The sequence below is a fragment of the Phaenicophaeus curvirostris genome, chromosome 4 (genome assembly GCF_032191515.1).
Source record: "Phaenicophaeus curvirostris isolate KB17595 chromosome 4, BPBGC_Pcur_1.0, whole genome shotgun sequence".
Taxonomy (NCBI): Eukaryota; Metazoa; Chordata; class Aves; order Cuculiformes; family Cuculidae; genus Phaenicophaeus; species Phaenicophaeus curvirostris.
Genome location: NC_091395.1, coordinates 51,344,949 through 51,364,779, shown reverse-complemented (window position 1 = coordinate 51,364,779; position 19,831 = coordinate 51,344,949). Strand labels below are relative to the sequence as shown.

At 38.0% G+C, this 19,831-nt stretch overlaps 1 protein-coding gene across 3 annotated transcripts in view; it reads right to left on the bottom strand.

Moving 5' to 3' along the window:
* GABRA4 (gamma-aminobutyric acid type A receptor subunit alpha4) overlaps positions 1 to 19,831 on the bottom strand; it is an 84,020-nt gene that overhangs the window by 41,257 nt on the left and 22,932 nt on the right. Inside the window, exons 9-10 of one of the 3 annotated variants that reach the window (XM_069856107.1) lie at positions 7,943 to 8,357; positions 986 to 2,593 (exon numbers count right to left, since the gene is read on the bottom strand). The exons of 1 other annotated variant lie outside the window; for it this stretch is intronic. In XM_069856107.1, coding sequence (XP_069712208.1) covers positions 2,463 to 2,593; positions 7,943 to 8,357 — 546 coding nt within the window. In that variant the 3' untranslated portion in view covers positions 986 to 2,462. Of the gene's footprint in view, positions 1 to 985; positions 2,594 to 6,954; positions 8,358 to 19,831 lie in introns of those variants that run through there. One more of the 3 variants, XM_069856108.1, reaches the window with a different exon arrangement.

Below are 19,831 nucleotides of genomic sequence, written 5' to 3'. Positions count from 1 at the left end.
CTCAGAAATACTGAAAAAAATTGTTACTGTTTAAGTTTTTGGTTGAAAAATGCTCTAAAATGGAGGGAAACAGTAATAATAAAACTCAATCTTTTTTCTTTACAATTCTGTCACCTAATTCTTCCTGGCTGATGATGAAAATGCCCTTTTTTAATGAAAACAACCACGATGGAACACAAATGTTTCTAAGAGGACATTAGCAACTTATTTTCTTTATTATTTTCTCATTATACTTATAATGAAGAAATAATTATTTCTGGGCTATTTCCTGCCAGATGCTGTTCTAGTACCTCTAATAGGACTTATCTTAAAATAACTGCTTGGCAGCAAGAAACCTAATTTTTCATCCTTACTCATGTTTGCCCTTCTCTTCCTTTTCTCTCTTCAAATAACTTCATTGATTTGGGCTCTTTCATAAATTCTGGCTGGCTTTCTTTTTTTTTCCTCTATTTGTCATTGATGTAGTTCACAAAAGCACCTTTGTGGAGGAAAAATTACTACAGAGGGTACCTGAGGTTCAGGAAAGCCCGAGTGAGCCTCTGTGAGTGAGCAGAGGCAGGATAAGAATCCTCAGGCTGTGCTTTTGCATCAGCCTTAACCCAGATCAAAACACCAGTACTGGCTTCCTCACCCCCTCCTTTCTACCAGCACTAAGACAGGGAGACAGATCACAGAATTGTTATTTCAAACTTCTCCCTACACAAAGCAAGACAGCAAAGAAGAAGGTGGGAGCACTACATTCCACAGTATACAGTTTTACAGTGGAGTAATCATGTTCTTAAAAAAATCAAATGAAATCAAAACAAAGAAAGACATAAAAAAAGGCGAGGAAAAAAAACACAAAAAAAATCATGTATTCTGCTTATGATCTGTCTGATGCAGATTGCTTCAGAGGCTGGCAGGACACAGACCATCTCCAATCCACAAGCCTCTTACAGCAAACATGCCCAAAGACCTGCCCTACCCAATCTGCTTCATGGCCCTTCAAATATGGGTTAATTACTTCAGGACAGGATTTTGCAGAAGTGGATTAATTTCCACCATGAATGTGCTGCTGGTATTGATCTGAAAAGACATGCACCTATGAAACAAAATTGTATTTTCACATAATGCTACAAGAAGTCTTATTATCCAGAACTCCTCAAACCTTCACCACTGGTCCAGTGCCAGAGAACGTTGCCACAAATTAATAAAAACCAAAATGCAGGTACATGCAGGAAAGTACATTAATATTCATTTGATGATGCGGTAAATTTTAGAACAATGTGAGATTTTCAAGTTTGCAAGTGTATTACAGTTATTAATAAGGTTCAGCTATCTCATGCTTTGAAAGCACTTTCAAGAAATACTTGTGCACGTTTTTGACTTCTGAGTTCTCCATCCTTGTGCATTTTTACTTACCATGAGATGAGCCACCAGCACAAGATGATGAGCAACACAAAGTTGTATGTGACTAAATTTTTTAATGCAGCAAGCTCAGAAGTCCAGCCAAATACTTCACTCGTACTGTCACCGGCTTCTTCTACCAACCTCCAGCTGAGTTTTTTCCAAGGATGAAAACATATTGACAGATAATGATTACTTCTTTATATGCTTCTTTATGCCATCAGATCATCTGTAGAGAGCTACATCACTTAACAGCAATGTGGATACCATATTCACAAAATCACACAGCAAATGTTGAAGGATATCAAAAGCAGCATGGAAATAACCTAGATCTCTGTGCTAGTTGAGGGTTAATTCAGCAGTACAGTATTGTTCCTCAGGATCTTTTTCTTGAAAATAGAGATATGAAGATAATTTAAAAAAAATTACCTACCTCAGATGATGCTTTCCATCCAGAAAGGTACTCTTTCGGAACAAGACTGCTTACATGTGTGTCTTGAGCCTGCCTCCCTTATAATTCACAAAATTCATATTATTTGAATGGATACATATATATGCATGTATCCAGGCTGCAATCACATTCATATTTTTAAATGCTAAAACTATGCTGTTATTGAAAAAGAGCATTCAGTAGTTGATGGGAGTTTGAATGGTTTTCTAAAAAGGGAATCTCCAAGGCTTTTTTTTTTTGCTGCTGTTATTTTTTTATTATTATTATTTTAAAGAAGCCATCACACTCTCAGTTTCTCTTGCACAAGAAAACAAAAATAGAATTATAACCGAAAAATGTAGTGAATGCCGTGGATTGTAACTGGTTTGCTTTGTAGTCCTTTCTAGAGGAATAGTATAAAAGGAAGTCTGAGAGAGATTTATAGATGCACTAAGTTACAGACTAGAAAGCAATGGTAGTCAATTCTGAAATAAGTACCTATAACATAGCCTAATTCATGTGAAAACAAAGTATATTTTACAAAGTCTACCAATTCCACAGTAACTGCATTTTTTTCATTCCCTCCAGTTAAGAACATGGTACATAATATTAGCAAAAAGAGATCTTTGTTAGAGTGGTCTGTACTTCACACTGCTCTCACTTGCTTGGAATGTGGCAAAAGTTTACTTCCAAAATCTGATTTACTCAGAACATGCTGAAACTGCTCACCAGACTCATATTCTCCAAAAGCACCACATCTTGACTCTGAGGAGAGACCTACAAATGAAAACTGTTCAAATTAATGCATACCAGACTCTTCCAAAATGGTGCATTTTTCCTTCCAGCAAACTGCCTGTTTAAAGTGTATTGAAGTCAATGAAAAACACATTGATTTCAGTGGATACCAGCATAAGTCCTTACAATATAAATATAAATAACTTATCTTGGAATCACATAGTAAAAGAAATATAAGGTCTTCAAAAACAAACAAACAAACATACAAACCCCACACAAAAATAGTCAGGGATAAAAAGAGCCTATTACCACTTAACTGGTTTATTTTATTCCTGGATTCCTTCCTAGTTTTTAGGGAGTGGAGTAAGTGGGTAGGCATGGTAGTTTAATACTGACCTCCATAATGCTGTTTACCTATTGGGTTTTCACTGAGTAAGATATTTTATTTACAGATTTTTGCTCCTCCAACTTTATGCTGTAGTGCTTTATGCTCATCAGAACAGGAAAAGAAGCACCTTCTCTTCTCCTGACTTCCCACTGGCCTGCCACATTCTTACTGCCACATAGCTCTGCTGTTCTGTAGTACTTTTAAAACTTGATCATCCTAGGCTTTATGAATATCATCATTAAACATTATACTTCACCTAGGCTTCTCAACACTACAATTGCCATTTTCCTAATCCATTATTCAAGGTTAGCAGTAAATAAATTCAAGGGCAAATTTTTGTTAGCTGTCCATATTGCAGTTCCCAAAAGCCCTGGCCACACTAGACCTAACAGTTTTGGTGCAGTCAAGCCTGCCAAGTCTCAGGAAGACAGGAAAAAACCCACCAGAATCCCCTCCTAAATCTTTTGGGTCAAGAAAATGCTCTGGAGCCCAGTGTACAAAGTCCATGATCTACTCAGCTTTCCACACAGATTACTTGGAATCTACTGGGATTTGTGGGGAGAGTGATCTACAGCAGAAACAATACTCCAGATTCTCACACAGAGAATGGTTTTCCTAGGAAATCTCCTGTAGCATCCATGTGAAAACGTCACACGAGTCCAATATACGTCTCTTACACAACTTCTGTGGTTATTTTTTCCATTCTAGCCTTCACTACACTTCTAATAGCACAAAAGAGACGGGAATGTAAGGCTTTGGGTAAACTGGAAAAATACACAGTATACAATGACGTTTTTCTATGGTACTACAGCATAAGGTACCATGCAGCCAAATTACATGCAGGGGATACACAAGAAAGTAAAAAGACAGAACACTGTGCATATTGAAAAGCTGAGTCAATTCACTCTCCTGTGGAAATACTGGTTAACTTCTATTAAATATAATCACTTGATTTCCCCAATATTTTTGCAAGGTCCATCCTGAATGACAAAAATTGTGAGATGCCAAAGGCTACACTTGAACACTCTGTAACCAATAAATTTTAGCTCCCATTAACAGAAAAGTTCTAGTCATATTATTTATTAAACTATTTACCTCTTTCATTCAATTATCATATAATCTACTTACTTGAACACAGGGTAATGTAGAGTGGCTTAGTTTACAAAATCAATTTTTTTCCCTTTAAAGACACATGGGAGAAGGAATGCACTACCAAAATCCATTTGATGAAGATGATGAGTCCTTTTTATAACAGAAATGAATCCAGTTCTGATGCTAAACTCTCAGAGCTCAGGTCACGATGGAAGGCTGGGGTCTAGGTTTGCCACGTTGATTGGCTTCATCATTTTTATAATCACAGTGAAACCTGTTAGCAGAGGGCTGACAGAAATTTGACTTTGTTCACAGCTGACTGTAACATACACTTCAGTTCCTGTGAAAGGAATTTTCCTGAACTGAGTTTTTAACTGCTTTTCTCAAATGACTGTGCTGCTGTTCAGGGCTGCGTCACCGCAATCTGTAGGAGTTTTGCTGTTCTAACAATGTCTCTGAGGAAACAGCAGTCAGTTGAGATCTATCGCTGCTTCCTGGTAAGGTTTTTTGGCTTTCTATCTGCTTTCCTTTTGTATTGATAGAGATGCTTATCTGAAGTGTTTGGTATCGTGAAAAAAAAGACTGTTCAACACAGCCAATAGAAAAGAAATTAAAATAGCCCCTGCAGAGTTCATCTCGGTCAAAACCATCCCTAGTAAGCCATCTGGTCACTGAACCGACACCTGCAATGTTCTCCCTTGGAATTTTATTTACCAGTATTCAACATTTGGGACAGTATATTTAGCATATTCCTGGTTTTGTTTGTGCTGCTGAACTACAGTATTCAGAACCTGCCAGTATGACTGAGTATACTGTAGGCTAGGCTCTTTACTGTTTCTAATCACTCCACAGAGATTAAATATAATGAAGAATCACTGTTAACAATAAATTTCTATTTACATTGTCTGTAGGTACTTTGGGAAGCTAGTTACGGTAAGTGCTTCATATGCTGTATTAGAAAAACACAGCACAGTACAATAAATTAGTCCTAGACTCATAATGAGATTTTTTTTTTGGATCTCACTTGGAATGTAGCCATGCAAGTGTTGGAAGGTACTTCAGAATAAACTGACAGATTAAAAATAGATTTTTTTTTCCTGTGGTATCATTAAAAATCTGTTACAAAATGGAAGCATAGAAATAAATATTTGGAATCTTTTACTTTTTGCCATCCTTTTTTCCTCCTTGTAGGTCTTTGAAATGAAACAGAAACTACTACAAATGAAGCCAAGTAGCACATTTAGATCAATCTTGATGAAATAGCCTGAACCAGCATTGATCCTACTGAACAATGCCCTGAAAAAGCTTATTATACAATCAGTATTTGGGGATGTGTGGAAGAAAGAGACAGCTGTTTCCAGTGAATTATGTAAAACTCTGCCTGAAAGAAAACATCCTTGGTTTTCATCATAGAGGAAAGTAAAGAATCATTTCAGTAACTTCTGGTGCAAACATTGGTTCTCAACACACAGAAGACCATTGTTCCTCCTACTAGAAATATTTTACCATTCGTGCAATTCAGAGAGGATTAGCTGTGTTTTCTCTGGCTTAAGAAAATAAACAATCTTCTAATCTGACAATCTGAACTAATGTGACCACATTAGGGGAGAAACAGCTACAGCTCCCAGATATACATTTAAAGACACAAACTACCGCAGCTAGACATCTTGCATGGACTCTCCATTTCCATTTCTGTGCATGGCATGTGTAAAGGTTTTATAAAGAGTGTTGTAAGCTCAGGCTTCTTCTGCATGTAAAAGGTAACGAGAAAAGGAACATATCCGGCCTCTTGAGAGCATCACTTAAGTAAACAAAGATTAAGATTACTGTTTATATCACTAATCACAATAAAGTAATGTAAAATATTCCCACATACTGTGCATTCTATCATCAACAGCCCAATGCTATACACGGAACAGCAGCCTGGGATCCAGGCTACACACTGTGGTACACATCTCTTGCAGTCTCTCAGGTCCCATAAGCTAAAGGTCAAATTCTCAGCCATGAACTGGCAACAAGGCTTGGATAGACAGAAAGAGGCACAGAGATACAGTCACAGTTTCAGCTTCTTACTCTTGATTCTCATCTCATTATATTCTAGGGCAGTCTCATGCATGTCATCAATTACCTCAGCTGCTTATGGTCTCCATCAATCACTTGATCACTACCTGGGCACAGATCGCTAATATTAACCTGAGCTGCCCCTCAGCATAAAACTTTGGCCATGGGCTAGCAATCTGCTAGTTCAATCAACTGAAGCTAAGGATTACTCCACAGAAAGGCAATTTGACAACCACCAGACCCGTTAAAGGCACAGCCAGATCACAACTGAGAATTTGGCCTTTGATTTTTACTTGTCACCTGCACAGAAATGCTAAGCATTTGCCTAGCCAGATGGATCTGCAAACATTTTTAGATTTATTGCCAGCGTATCTTCAATCATTCTGGTGAAAAGAACATTTCTGATCAAGATTTCTGTTTGGTTTAAATTGTTCTATTACTTAACCAAAAGTTGCTTGCTTGCATATTGCAATTTGAACCCCTAACAAAAGCACCTATATATGCTATAGTGGAAGAGAAACAAATGGGCCACATATAAACCTCAAGTTCCCATCAGGTTGGACCTAGAAATTTTCGTTTCTTCTTTATGTCACAGTTTTACTTCCCAAAAGGGTGTTTGTCATTCACTCAAAGATGAGATGTGCCATAACCACATTCATCAAAGCACAGGAATATTTGTTTTGCCTAATTTTGAAGCCACTTTTAAAACTGTGTTGAAAGTTTAAATTGACTCAAACATTAAATAAGAGAGGGCAGAGTAACACATTTACAAAGGAAATCAGAGGGGTGTGACTGAAAAATATGGGGAAGAGAAATAATTTTAAAAAACCCCAAACAAACAAACCAAAACCACAAACCCAAAAGTATCCAATGGAAAATTCAAAGAATTCCAGTAAAAGGTTGAACACTGGGCCTGATCCTCCTCTACCACAACAGATGTAAGGTAGGAATTAAGAAAATTCACTCAAGCTGGTCAGCAAGGTCAAAGAAGAATCATACATTTAAGATCACCTTACGAAACAAAAAACTCCAATTTTGAGAATTACATCAGATTTCAGATTTTACAAGGTTCATTCAATCTTATTTTGCAGTGAGAATTTCCCAGGTTGCAATGCAAAATAATACTTAGTAAAAATATATGGAGCTCTACAACTCCTTTGCATAACTTTACTGGAGTTGCACTCTCCCAGGCTGGACTCTCTTCTCTTTTTTCCCACTGTTTATTTCCTCCCACCGCCATCCCCTTCTGCCATATTTAATCTAGCAGGAAAAGTCCTTTTCTAGCAAGCACTGTCAAAATATTCAGGACATTGGCCTTACACTCAGAAAATGCAGCGCTGTGTCCAGATAGCAGTGCTGGGTGCCTCAGGGATTTATAATAATCAACATGTATATTCCTAGCAGTCAAGCTGTGTTCCACTGCACAGCTGTGCACCTCTGCCTTTGATTTGTTTCTGGTGCACATTCCTTCCAAAGGCAAACTTTGTGTAGCTAGAGAAGTCTGTCTGAAGAGAGTGATGGTTCACTACTAGCTGAAGGGAGGAAGACAAATCTGTTACCATTACTCTGGTAGCAGTTAGCTAACTATCCCTAATAACTCCAGCCTTTACAATGGGAAAGTAGCACACAGCTTTTATAAATAATAATTATTGACCTTTTTAAATAGTTTCAAAAGAAGAAACTCTGCATCAAATGTGAGTATTATTTAGGAACTACTACATAGCAGCAAAACTACATTAGACTTTCTGATTTTTCCATGGTATCCTTGGATAGATACACCACCCAGTAGACCATGTTAAATGCTCCAAAGGTTACAGGAAATAAAATGCGTGCATATTTGTCTATCTTACTCGTGCCAGAGTGGGAGGCAGGGGGAGCAGGTGGTGGGACAGCTGATGCCTTTGCAGATGCTCCTGATGTATTAGGTGTGGTGGTCTGAATCTGCTCCAGTCTAGATCCAAGCAAGTGCTGAATGGAAGGGGATCCAGCTGTGGCATGCTGGGATACAAATCCAGTTAAAATTGGGGTAGAAGGAGGAGCAGGAGGGGTAGCTCTTGCGGAAGATAATGTCTCTGATGCATTGATGCGTGTGAAAGGGTTGGGACTTGATGCAGAAAGGGAGTGGGGTGTAATGTCAGAAGACCCCTGAGCTACAGAGGGAGGCTGGACGGAGCTGTGTCTTGTGTCAATTCGGCTCCCACCATCGGCTTCAGACTGTACTGTGGCATTTGTTCTCTTCCTCACATTTGAATTGGCATCTGTACTCTGCAACATTACAAAAGGAATGTTAGTCATTCTTAAAATAAACACTTAAACAGAAGCCATGGAAACTTTATCATCAAGCACTATCAGAGTAATACTAACAAATATAACCAACAGCTTGATCCTGAACAACAAAGATACCATATGCTCATGAAGATAGGTTTAATGGCACATTAAGTGATAAACAAAAGTTCCTTCTACCTGTGGCCGGAGTACCAGGGTAAACACATCTGACGCATCATCACACTCCATGTGATGTGGTACCTATGTAAACTTAATAGCATGAGGCCCAGGATTCTTGGGTTAGACTCAGGGTTTTTTTCAAGACCCATGCTCAAAACAAAATTCTCTGATGTTTACCTATTTCTCTGATGATATAAAACCATTCCAGATGCAACTTACCAGCCATGATGATATACTTCTGCTTTATATCTCCAGAAGTTTAACTACCATATATTAGGAACTCTAGTCTGTCTTCTAGAGTAGATGATATTGAAATGCAAGTATTTACCAAACCAAGAAACTACAGTACTGCTCTTTCAGAAACAAAGGCATTGTTTCTTCTCCAGCTGCAATCGAAACAGTGAATACATCAGTCTTTCATTAACTACTCCCTTACATTAATTAACAAGAAAAGTGGTAAATTCTCTATCACTTGATGTTTTCAGGCAAGTCTGGATGTCATTCTGAAAGATATACTTAGGCCAAATAGTACTTATTAGGCCGGATGAGAAACTGAAACTCAGATAAGGAAGTACAGATGGGAAATCCAGCATGGTTTAATATTTTACTGACTTCTGAGAGTGGACTCAGGCTCTGCCTTTCTTGTCTGCATTTAAAAGGAAGCCTAACATCTCCTGAACTTCCTTCTGGAATGGTACCTGAAAAACAGACTTTTGACCTTCGTCCTTCCATCTAAAATATAATATAATACATATTATATTTTAGATAAAATATCTAAATATAAATATCTATAATATTTTAGATATAATACGTGAATATATTTTGTGCAATGACTCATTCCTTTCTAAAAGACAAAGATTTAATGCCAGATAGGGTACCTACACTCAACAGTGGCGATACATGTCTAAATAAAGGCCAGACCAAACAATCACTTGTTACATATCAAAAATTACATTTCGCACCTCTCTAATGATACCATTCCCAAACATAGCTCTGTATCATATATATTGTGTCTTTGGCTCACCTTCCCTTCATCCCTACCAGAGAATCCTGCCAAAGTTCACCACACAAAGTAAACAGAGAGAAAGTAGGCAGTGATCTCTCTTCTCTTCTTCATTCAACAGCAATTCTCTCCAGTTAAGTCCCAGAGGAGTAATGGGGAAAACCCAGGTATTATTCTAAGTACTAGTACCTTGAGTAGTGAGAAAAGTGACAACAATATCCATCTGATGTATCAGAGGCGCTTAGCTGTTTTGCTCAAGAAAAGAGAGAAATGGGAGCTGAAAAGAAAATCTCAAAAAATCTGGAAAAATACCACCAGAATGCTGGTCCCAAATCCTGTTAATCACAGTATAAGTCACTGACAATGATGGCCTGAATTTACCTGAAGCACTCACAGCCATATGCCAGTTCATGGCTGATGTATTTGCTAGCTATTAGCTGATATATCAAAGAATCCCCCATAGATTTCCCACTGTTCCTTCCTGCAGAGAAGTGTATCAAACCTTTTTTTAATTTTTGTTCCTGCATCTGTATTCCAAAGAAGCAGAGGACTGGAATAAACACCAGAGGAAATTGGTATTTCCTAAAAGAAACACTAATTGTACTGTTTGAAAGAGAAGCCTGAGTCACTGTTTGGGAAGTTCAGAAGTACACAAAGGTGTGCAACTTGGATACTTTCACATTAGGGTTGTCAATAACCCAATTCAGGACTGCTAAATTGAAATTTTAAAGTACAACCAGGAGAGAAGTGCATTTACCAGAGACTCGGTAATACCTGATGGAATATTGCATGTTACTTGAAGGCTTATAAAGCTAAGTAAATGCAAGTCATTGATGTTCACTGCCTAAAACAATAGCTCTGTGTTCTGGAGAGCCTGGCACTAGAGTCATTGAGAGAAGACAAATTTTACCTTCTACATGCAGATCTTTGAACAACTTGATTTTGTGCAAGATTCTCCCATCATAAAGCTCTCAAGCAGACCAAGATGAAAAAGCCTACAGGCTGGGACAGGGTCTTTAAAGCAGATCTGCACTGGAACCAAGAAATATCTCGCTTCCCTTCTGCTCTCTGCCTACATTAGACCAGTTGCTTAGAGGTGGTGCTCCTGGAGAATACAAGTACCACATCTTCAACCACTACAAGTGCAACCGTAAAAGAATGTTCCCAAGAGTAGAACAGAGAGTTAAGTGTAATTCACAGAGGCACCATTTAATGCTCCTGCTCACTTGCACTGTCACCTGTTTTCAACAGTATTCTTCCCTTTTGCGCATCCTCATCCACAGACATTGGTAAGTCAGACAGGTTAATATTGAGGCTCCTTCTCAGTCAGTCATCCCCATTTCTTTTGTAGGAACTTCTTTCTATTGATATGTTTGCATAATACCTCCTCTTCCCACAATGTGACTGCCATCTAAGTGACCAAATAAGATCCATTTGCTATTTAATCCACTACTCATGCCCCATTACAGTATTTATTCTGGAATAGGTTATCTATGCTATCCAAATGGTCAAATCATGTGGCTGTTTAAAAGTCTGCTGGGTGTTCCCTTTCTTCCCACTGATACTGAAACTTCCAGTACTTCAGCAACTTTAAGTTTAGCTACAAACATAGTTTTCTTGTAAATATTACAATGTACCCATAAAGCCAAAATAGTTAACGTTGTAAGATTACACAAATGAGCACTGCATAACAAGCCCCAAAAATACCAGTACATTTTTTGTTAATTCTCTGGAAACCACCTTCCAAGCACTCAAGAGCATGGAACTCAAAATAGTATTTCTAATATGCTCCACAGACCTCATATCACTGAAAACTGGTTGTTCCTGCATAATGTCATTGCAACAGTTTGGATTTGTGTTCCTGAATTGAACTTTGAACTTGAAACATATGGAAACAAGCACATTCCGTGGAGAAAGATGGTACATTACACAGGAAAAGGCAGGGGCTTTCACCACTGCTGGAGCAGCCTGTTAATGCTAAATACTCAACAATGCTGGGAGCAACTTAAATATCAGAGGAAGAAAATCTCCTGAATCAGTGCTTAGCTTCAATACCTTATGCACCCCAAAAGCCCTGTCTAAGGGGAAGACATTCCAGCTCCTTTCCCCACTAGGTTTTGCAGCATGAGTGTGCAACAGCAAAACAAGAGGTAGGCAGCCTGTCTCACTACTGCTTTTTAACATGTATCATTCCTGCTGTGAGTGGTGAACACCAAGCTCTATGCCCTGTCAAAGCTGAGCAGAACACACACTCGTTGCCAACGTGGCCTCACTAGCACATTGCCTGCTATCTAAGCTCATATATATTTTTCTTGCACTTGCCTTGCTCAAGACCACATCATTACAACAGTTCATTCTCCTCCTTCAAAGCATTCAAGTATCTCTCCTTTTCAGTTCCTCCAGCTGAAAAGTTTCCAGCAAAAATTCTTATTGGTGGTACACATATGACCCCTGTATATTCCTCTATGCAATGTTATAAAGATGACTCATTTATTCCTACTTTTGTCAACTCCTCCTCTGTACTGATGCTATCTCACAATTCCACATCATCTGAAGATTAGTGCCAAGGTCACTAATAAAAATATTAAACAAGGCTAATTCCACAGCCAAGCCTTAACAAACCATATTCTATTGACATCAGCAGAAGTTAGGTTAACCACTACATTGCAAAACATTGTAAAATGCAACTTTCAGTTTATACTAAGCAAAACATTTCAAGGACATTTCATCTATGGTGTGTACTCCCAGTAAAAAGATATTGTGATAATGACAATCTGACCAACAAAATTACATACCTATGTAAAGCACCTGCTGCCTCCCAAAATTATTCTACTTAGCCTCTCAAAAAATAATAGCAAGAAACAGAAGTCTAATGCCTATCAGTAGCTTCTAGTTGGAGGCACAAAACCAAGAAATAAAACATGAAAATCAAATGGAAACCAAATTAATCCCTTTATTTCTTGTGTTGCATTTTATCCAAGTAAAGATTCCTTTCTGAGGGCAAGTCAGGAAACTGCTCAGTTATCCTGAGCCAACAGAGAGCTGCTGTGCTAGTCCAGATGGGGCTCCACAGGAAATACTGACTCCACATTTTTTACATACTCACTCTAGATTAAGAAAGGATCTGATTTTCTGGAGATATTTCAGCAAGAATATTGAGAGACATTTAAAATGTTGTAGCTCAGGAATGCAAAATGGAAGCCTGGAAGCTACCATAAAATGTAATATATTACAGCATGCAATACCTGCCTTAATACAATTGATAAAGATTGCCTTTCTTTAAATACAATATCTTGCTGCTTACATAAATTACGCCTCATCCTTCCTTTGAAATAGCCTCACATTCTGACTTGGTCCAACCAACTCATCACTGAACCAGAAGCTGTAAGTACTTTGCTTCGCTGTATACTCCTTCAAGAGCAAATTTCCTTGCTATTGATCCTATCAGGAAAATTCAGCCTCTGAATACTAACTGGCAGAAACATTTCAGATGAGAGTTTCAAAATCCTGGATGATCTAAGGGCACAATTCTTCTCTTTGCATAGACAAAGTTCTCAAGAGCTCTGATAATAATCTATGAATATATATTTTGTTATAATTGTAGGGCATCTTCATTGATTAAGGCTCTGTGATTGTCTGGGATAAATTAATGACAAGAACCTACACCACCAACCTCCAATTTGATTTTTAACAGCTAGGATAGGCAACAGAGAAAGCTAAGTTTCAGCCTCCATGGGACTTCAAACATTTATCACCAAGACTTGGACTTGGGGACACTAAAAGGTACAACAAGCCAGAGGTAGACAGGTGATTGCACTAACAAAGCCAATGGATTGACCAGACATACAGAAATGCAAAATCGCTTCTGTCTTTTTCAGAAGAGATTAATAATATTTCATTAATCCATGCAACTAAGAAGAAAAAAAAAAAGAAAGCTCAGTACAAGAGATTTAGAAAGCTCCCATCCTACTCATAAGCATAATTTACTGGGAAGGCAGGGGGCCATCATATACGAGAGGAGGCTCAAATTCTGTCAGACAAATTCTGTCATGCAGCATGCAGTATGCAAAAAGCTTTTGAAATATTTCCTGTATTGAAAAGCACCAAGATCTTGCTTGAATTTTAAACATCACATGCCTATCTACATGGTTTTTATCTTTAAAATAACCAAAGTGGGAAAAGATACAATCAGCACAAATTCCTCCTCTGTAAAAAGTTCTGATGTAAGATGCCCTTTTGCTAGTCCCTGAGCAGAAAGTCCATTTTATAAGACATAAAGATAGGATAACTAAACCATCCCCCTTGCAGGCATGTGTAAAATGTAGTAATTAATTCTGTGTCCTTCCCTCGACAAGTGGATTCACATGCAATTTACCATGAATAATACAATGAACAATGCTGTTAGCATACTTCAGGATAAATCTATACCACTTATTGTTAAATACTGTGGTAGATTTGTGGAGCAAGTTTGATGATCAGCGACTATGACATAATGTATAGAAAAAAACAAAACAAAAAAAACCTATACCATCTCTATTGCCAAAAATCAATTTTTAGATCATTTGCTTTTCCATTTAAGCTAAACTTTGATGGATACTGCTGTTTACTACCACACTAAAGTGATGCACAAATGTGAGTCAATCTAAACCCTTCAATATTTAACAAGGTTTGCACACTATAAGCAGCTGCTCACATAATGTGGAAATTCTAAAACTTTCTCTAAGCCTACAAAACCCTTGACTTGAGCCAAAAAAAATAAAGTACTGGATTATTTTGTATGTATTACCAGTTTTTGACAAGCAAGCCGATTTTGCACTTCAATGATTGCAAATTTAGCATGAACTAAAGTAGTGTGCAGCAGCTGAGCTGAGATCCATGGGAAGGGGATCATGAGCACAGCAATATACAATACAGAACTGACAAAGTTAGTCATCTTGTTACAGAACAAAAAGAGCTAGTAATGATCACAGTGCATATTCCCTATGATGAGGCCAACATAGAATCTGTAAACTAAACAAGAGCATTATTTAGAAGTCACATGCCAAGTCCTGGGGAGAACGCAGCAATGACAAAAGTGATTACCATGGCATCAGACAACTTTATCCTTAGGACTGTATTTAGGAACGTAAGCACTTAGAACGCTGCAAGATGTGAGAAATTCTTGTGTTGGTAGAGCACTGTACAGCTAGCTCCTTCATACAACTCAAGCATCTTCCTACAGCCTGTTAGTGCTCTACATAGCAGCTTTAAATCAGCCTATGCAATTTTAAATAGCTTCCCAATTTTTATGACTGATACCCCCTCTTGGGATGTAAATTCAAAATAAGCAGCTCCCACTGCCTGAGCTTACAAAGAATCAGTAGTACTCAGCACTGAAAATCACCTTCAGAGGGCCTCTGGCCACCAGGAAGTACAATCACCATCAACCGCTAATGAACAGGTACACTTTAAAACTAAGGCCACATATTTGCAATATAATTCAGTGATATTCTTCTAATCTGACTCAGTATTCTTTGGAAAATAGCTCAGCAGTCCTGGGGTTAGATACATAGACATTCTGGAAAAGCTGCATCCGCCTCATCCTACAACAGACCTTCACAGCAACATTGTGTGAAATCCCAGGGCTGCTTTGGCACCATTTTTTTATTAAATAAAGTTCACTGCTGCAGGTCAGTACATTTTCTAGATCCATAGCAGATCTTTGACACAGGATATCACTGAAGTGTTCTCTCTCTCTGGGACAGAGGCAGTACAGTATGTAAAGCAGTAGGTTCTATTTTCTCAGGGATAAATTCACAGCAGAATTTACAAGTCACAACACCACCATCTGGTACCAGTTCAAGCAGAAGAGAGCTAATGCTTCAACATCCAGTAAGCAGCTGTCGAAGCTGGAGAGAAATGCCCCGGGTGGGATCAGTCTATATTAGATGTCTTTGCAGGAGCATCCATCCAACTGTTCCCAGCATTTTCAGCTCTGAGCTCTTTCCTGAAACTAGATAGCAATGCCACACTGTAAAAAGACACTCACAAAAAGACTGTCCTCCTCTAGAAGGACCAGGACAGCAATGTAGGTTTGGTGATAGAAGACCTCTTTTCAAACCTGCTCTGACTGTCACAGGGATATCAACACAAGCTTCTTGGATCTCAAGCACTTCCCCACAAGGCTAGAACAAGTGGTCCTCATTCCTAGATGTTGCATTCCACTCACTTCAATCTCCCCCTCTCAATGCAATGCATGCACAGAGAAGCTGGCTCCAGAATGAATTCCACTCCTTTTTCATGACCCCACATAAATTATTTAACAAATGAGTAGCTTCAATAGGAACTTAACATCCCACGGACTACCTAGCAGTCTGGTTAATAATACAGTTCTCTCAGACAGAAGGAGCAGGATTCAAACCTGCTCTGACTCCTACATGGGGTTTGTGGGAGGCTGTATCTAATAGGCATGCTGGCCATTTAGACAAAATGGAGCAGGTATTTTTTCATCTAAGATGCATGGCAAAGACTTTGTAAGCAGCAAGTCAGTTTTGTGTATGCCTATCCACGGCAATTTAGTAAGTAAGCCTTTTAGGTGCCTGAAAACCAACAAACAACCAACTCAAAAAAAAAACCACCTGAAAATGACACCACAATCAAAGCAGTTTTAATGTTGCATGAAAGAAGTTTAATTGTTTATTAGAATAACCAAACATATAACAAAGCAGCATTATATAATGAAAAGTGAACACTAAGAAACTATGTGTCACTGTTAATCTTACAAGACTAAGATTAGAGCCTTCCATGATAGCATTGTTAAACCGCCAAGAAGGTACAGGTAAATTAATTTATAGGAAGGTCAGTGATGTGCTATATGAAAACATAGGTTTCCAAAGTTGGGAGATTGCAATTAATTCAAACAAAAACAATGCAAAAATTGTAAAGCTTAAAACAACCAGAAGTCTGACATTGCTTACGGTTTAGCTGCAATAGGAAAAAAATGTTTATGTGGTAATTTAGCAATATTTTCCTATTAAATTCCACTGTAATGTTTTTTTTCTCTCTACCATTCCTTCCCAAGGAAACAGGCTGTTCTTCTGGAAGGACATTATATAGCCTGCCAAATTCACACCATTTGACATTTACCGGAGAAGTAGCATGTTGTCATCAGTGTAAATAATGCTGCTTGTCCCAAATCCCACTGAGTCACCATATTGCCATGCTGCTAGCAAATGCACAAATTGGAGGAGAAATCTGCCATGTTTTACTATTAATAACTGAAAACATAGCTACAGGGAAGGAGGAATAAATCTATTAGGCTAGGTTTTGTGCTAACCAGTTGTGGAGGTGCTCTGTACAAAATCTATGAAAGGAAGACTAACAGTTGATTAGGGACCAAAGACCTTCATTATTTTCTGTATCTTTCAATTTTCCATGTCCTTAAAAGCTGTAGTTAAATTAGCTTCAGCAGTTTGTTGAAACTGCTTTGAACACTCATTGCCTCATAGATTTTCCCAGGCCTCTCAGCGTTTACTTCTTCTGACTCCAATTCACCCAATGTAAAAATGAAGTCAGCTAGAAATCTCACGCGCTTCTGCAATTTGGTGTCACTGGGCTCAGTAGTATCGAAAACTCTTTCCAGAAGGAAAACAAAACAGATATTTTAATATAAATACAGAAAAAGGTTTAAGCAGAAAGTATGAAGAGCCTTGTGTTCAAAGGCAATTGCTATTATAAGGGATGCTAAACAATCTGAAAATCTTACCCCTGTCCCTATACAGGTTTATTCTGACTTGGTGTTTTTGAGTTCTTAATACTTGCCTGTACAAAAAAAAAAAAAAGGAGGAAAAAAAAAAGAAGAAAATTGCAGTTAGATCAATAAACAACCTTGATTAACGTCTGAAACTAACATTAGTAATAAAAGTTATTTTCATGCTAAATAGGATTGTATTGTTTATTCTAATAACGAAACTGTGAGAAATGTCTCTCCTCAGCAGATCATGACAATGACAAAGAAAGGCAGTTAAGCTATGTTAAAAATGAAAAACAATGGGGTGTAGTATTTCCTAGAAGAGCCACTTGAAAGTTTGACATTACTGAGATGTGCTTTGGTTTCCAAAACAAAAGCCTTATACTAATATCATTTAAATTAAGTCTTCCAGTAACTACAGTAAACACTGTTGGGTATTTGAGCTTCAAATGAATAACAGCCAAGCATATTCCTCATATTTCCTTGCTTACTCTTGTGCTAGTTCATTATAATACTCAGCAATTACAGCATTTCCTAGTAAGGGTTGGAGGAGATAGCACTCCAACAGTATCTCTTGTTTAGCTATAAATCAGGTGTTGAAATTAAATTCCTGCCTTTTTTCCACTTTCAATAAAAAAACCTCATTCCCTAACTTTGAATTCCAACACTTCTGTTCATTTTATCAACACCCAGCTATTTTTACCTTCATTATAACTAAATTCTGGAACTCTGTGGAGTTTACATCACAGTTAAATTGAGTCAGAACCTAGCCCCAAACCTCATACCATCTCGTACACTTCCAGAAATTACTCTGCTCCCTTTGCAGTAGCCAATTGTTTCTGCTTCCAGTGTAAATTTATTACAAAACTCAGCAATGTTAAAAGGTAGAGCAATGTCAGATTCTTGGCAAGAGACCAAATTTTTTTAATATAAGCTATTTATAAAGATGTACTATGTGAAATATTAAGAAAACAGTTTTAAATTGCACACTCCAATCATATTGTTTGAGCACATATTTAGCCTTATACATTGCAAATAGTGCCAGTTGCTGAGTAGGACTATCTAAGTCTATCAAACTAAGTAAGAAGCAAAACCCAAAGCAAAACAGCAACAAAAAACCCGAACTAAACTCTACAAGCAATCAAAAAAAAAAAAAAAAGGTTGGCAGGAGGGAATTCAAAACACTGTACCTGAGTGTCACAGCTAATAAAATATTTTAAGAACCATTTTGGATCTATTTTACCTTCAGGTATCCAAACATTCAAAGTTCTCAGTAAACTACTGCATCATTACCCCAAACAGTCATTCTATGCTATCTTTCAAATAGCACTCAGGATGAAATGTGCCAGTTGTTTATGATCTGCATCCACTCTCATTCTATTTAAACATGATGTCAGCGTATTATGACTGTAAATCATAGACATCAGAAATGCTGATTAATAAAACTAGAGCAACAGAAAATTGTTGACACATCAAAGCAATTATTCACATGGCACAGCCCTCTGCCTTTGTATGGTCCTGTTCTTACATTTGCATGAACTCTATCCATTCCTTGAGCCTGAAGACCTTCATTAGGATCTGAGTTTTAAATTCCACTGCCCTAAAAACACAATGCACCATAACACCCTAGGCAGTGCAGAAGTAGTGACGCAGCAACAAAATTACTATTATATTTAAAACCTGAAATGTTGTAGGACACAAAGTCACACAAAGGAGGTAGGTCATGCATACACATAAGGAATTCAGTAAACAGACCATTCCCTTGTGGTCCAAGTACCACCATTAAAATCCATCTCTTCTTCAGGTAACTCCCTTCTCATATGCGAAAAATGGGCTGAACTTCACTCTTCTTTTTACTAGGACAGGGGAAGCTATTTTTATACTAGTCCAAGGAAGAAACAAAGAAATTAATTGTTAACTTCATTTCCCAGTACCCTCCAGTATTACTCTAGGGATGCTACATCTTATGCACCTCTCCATTACAATATGTCTACATATACAAAAAGAAGTTTTTGTTCAAAGTTTAAAATTTCCACTTTCATTTACAGCCTAGGCCTTAGACACAAGATAAACACAGACCGAAACACATGAAAAACCAAAACAAACAAACACAATAAAAATAAGAAAAGCATCCAGCCTATGGCCTCTGGATTGTACCCAGGTGATCAGAACTATTCAACTGGCCCAATCCCTGCTGTAGAAGTCATGAGATAGGGCACAGAGATTAATTGCTCCAGATGTTTGTTCACCAAATGCTGCCAAAGGATCTCCACTCTCCCCTCATCACCATCACACAACTTGAAGTGCGTTCATCATATGACTGAAAGGCAAGTACTCCTCATCACAGAAAATACATCTTAATCACGTGAAAGCATGTATGAAGGTTGTCCACATGACAACGTTTCTTGTAAACTTGTCAGGTACATGGCAGTCACATACCAGCCCAGTGTGGATCCTTCTGGTGAGGAATGTCCATTTACATGGCACTGAAGGGTTTGACACTAGAGTTCCTCTAATAGATTCTACAGGCCTTACTTAAGATAATGTGACACTTAACTGGCT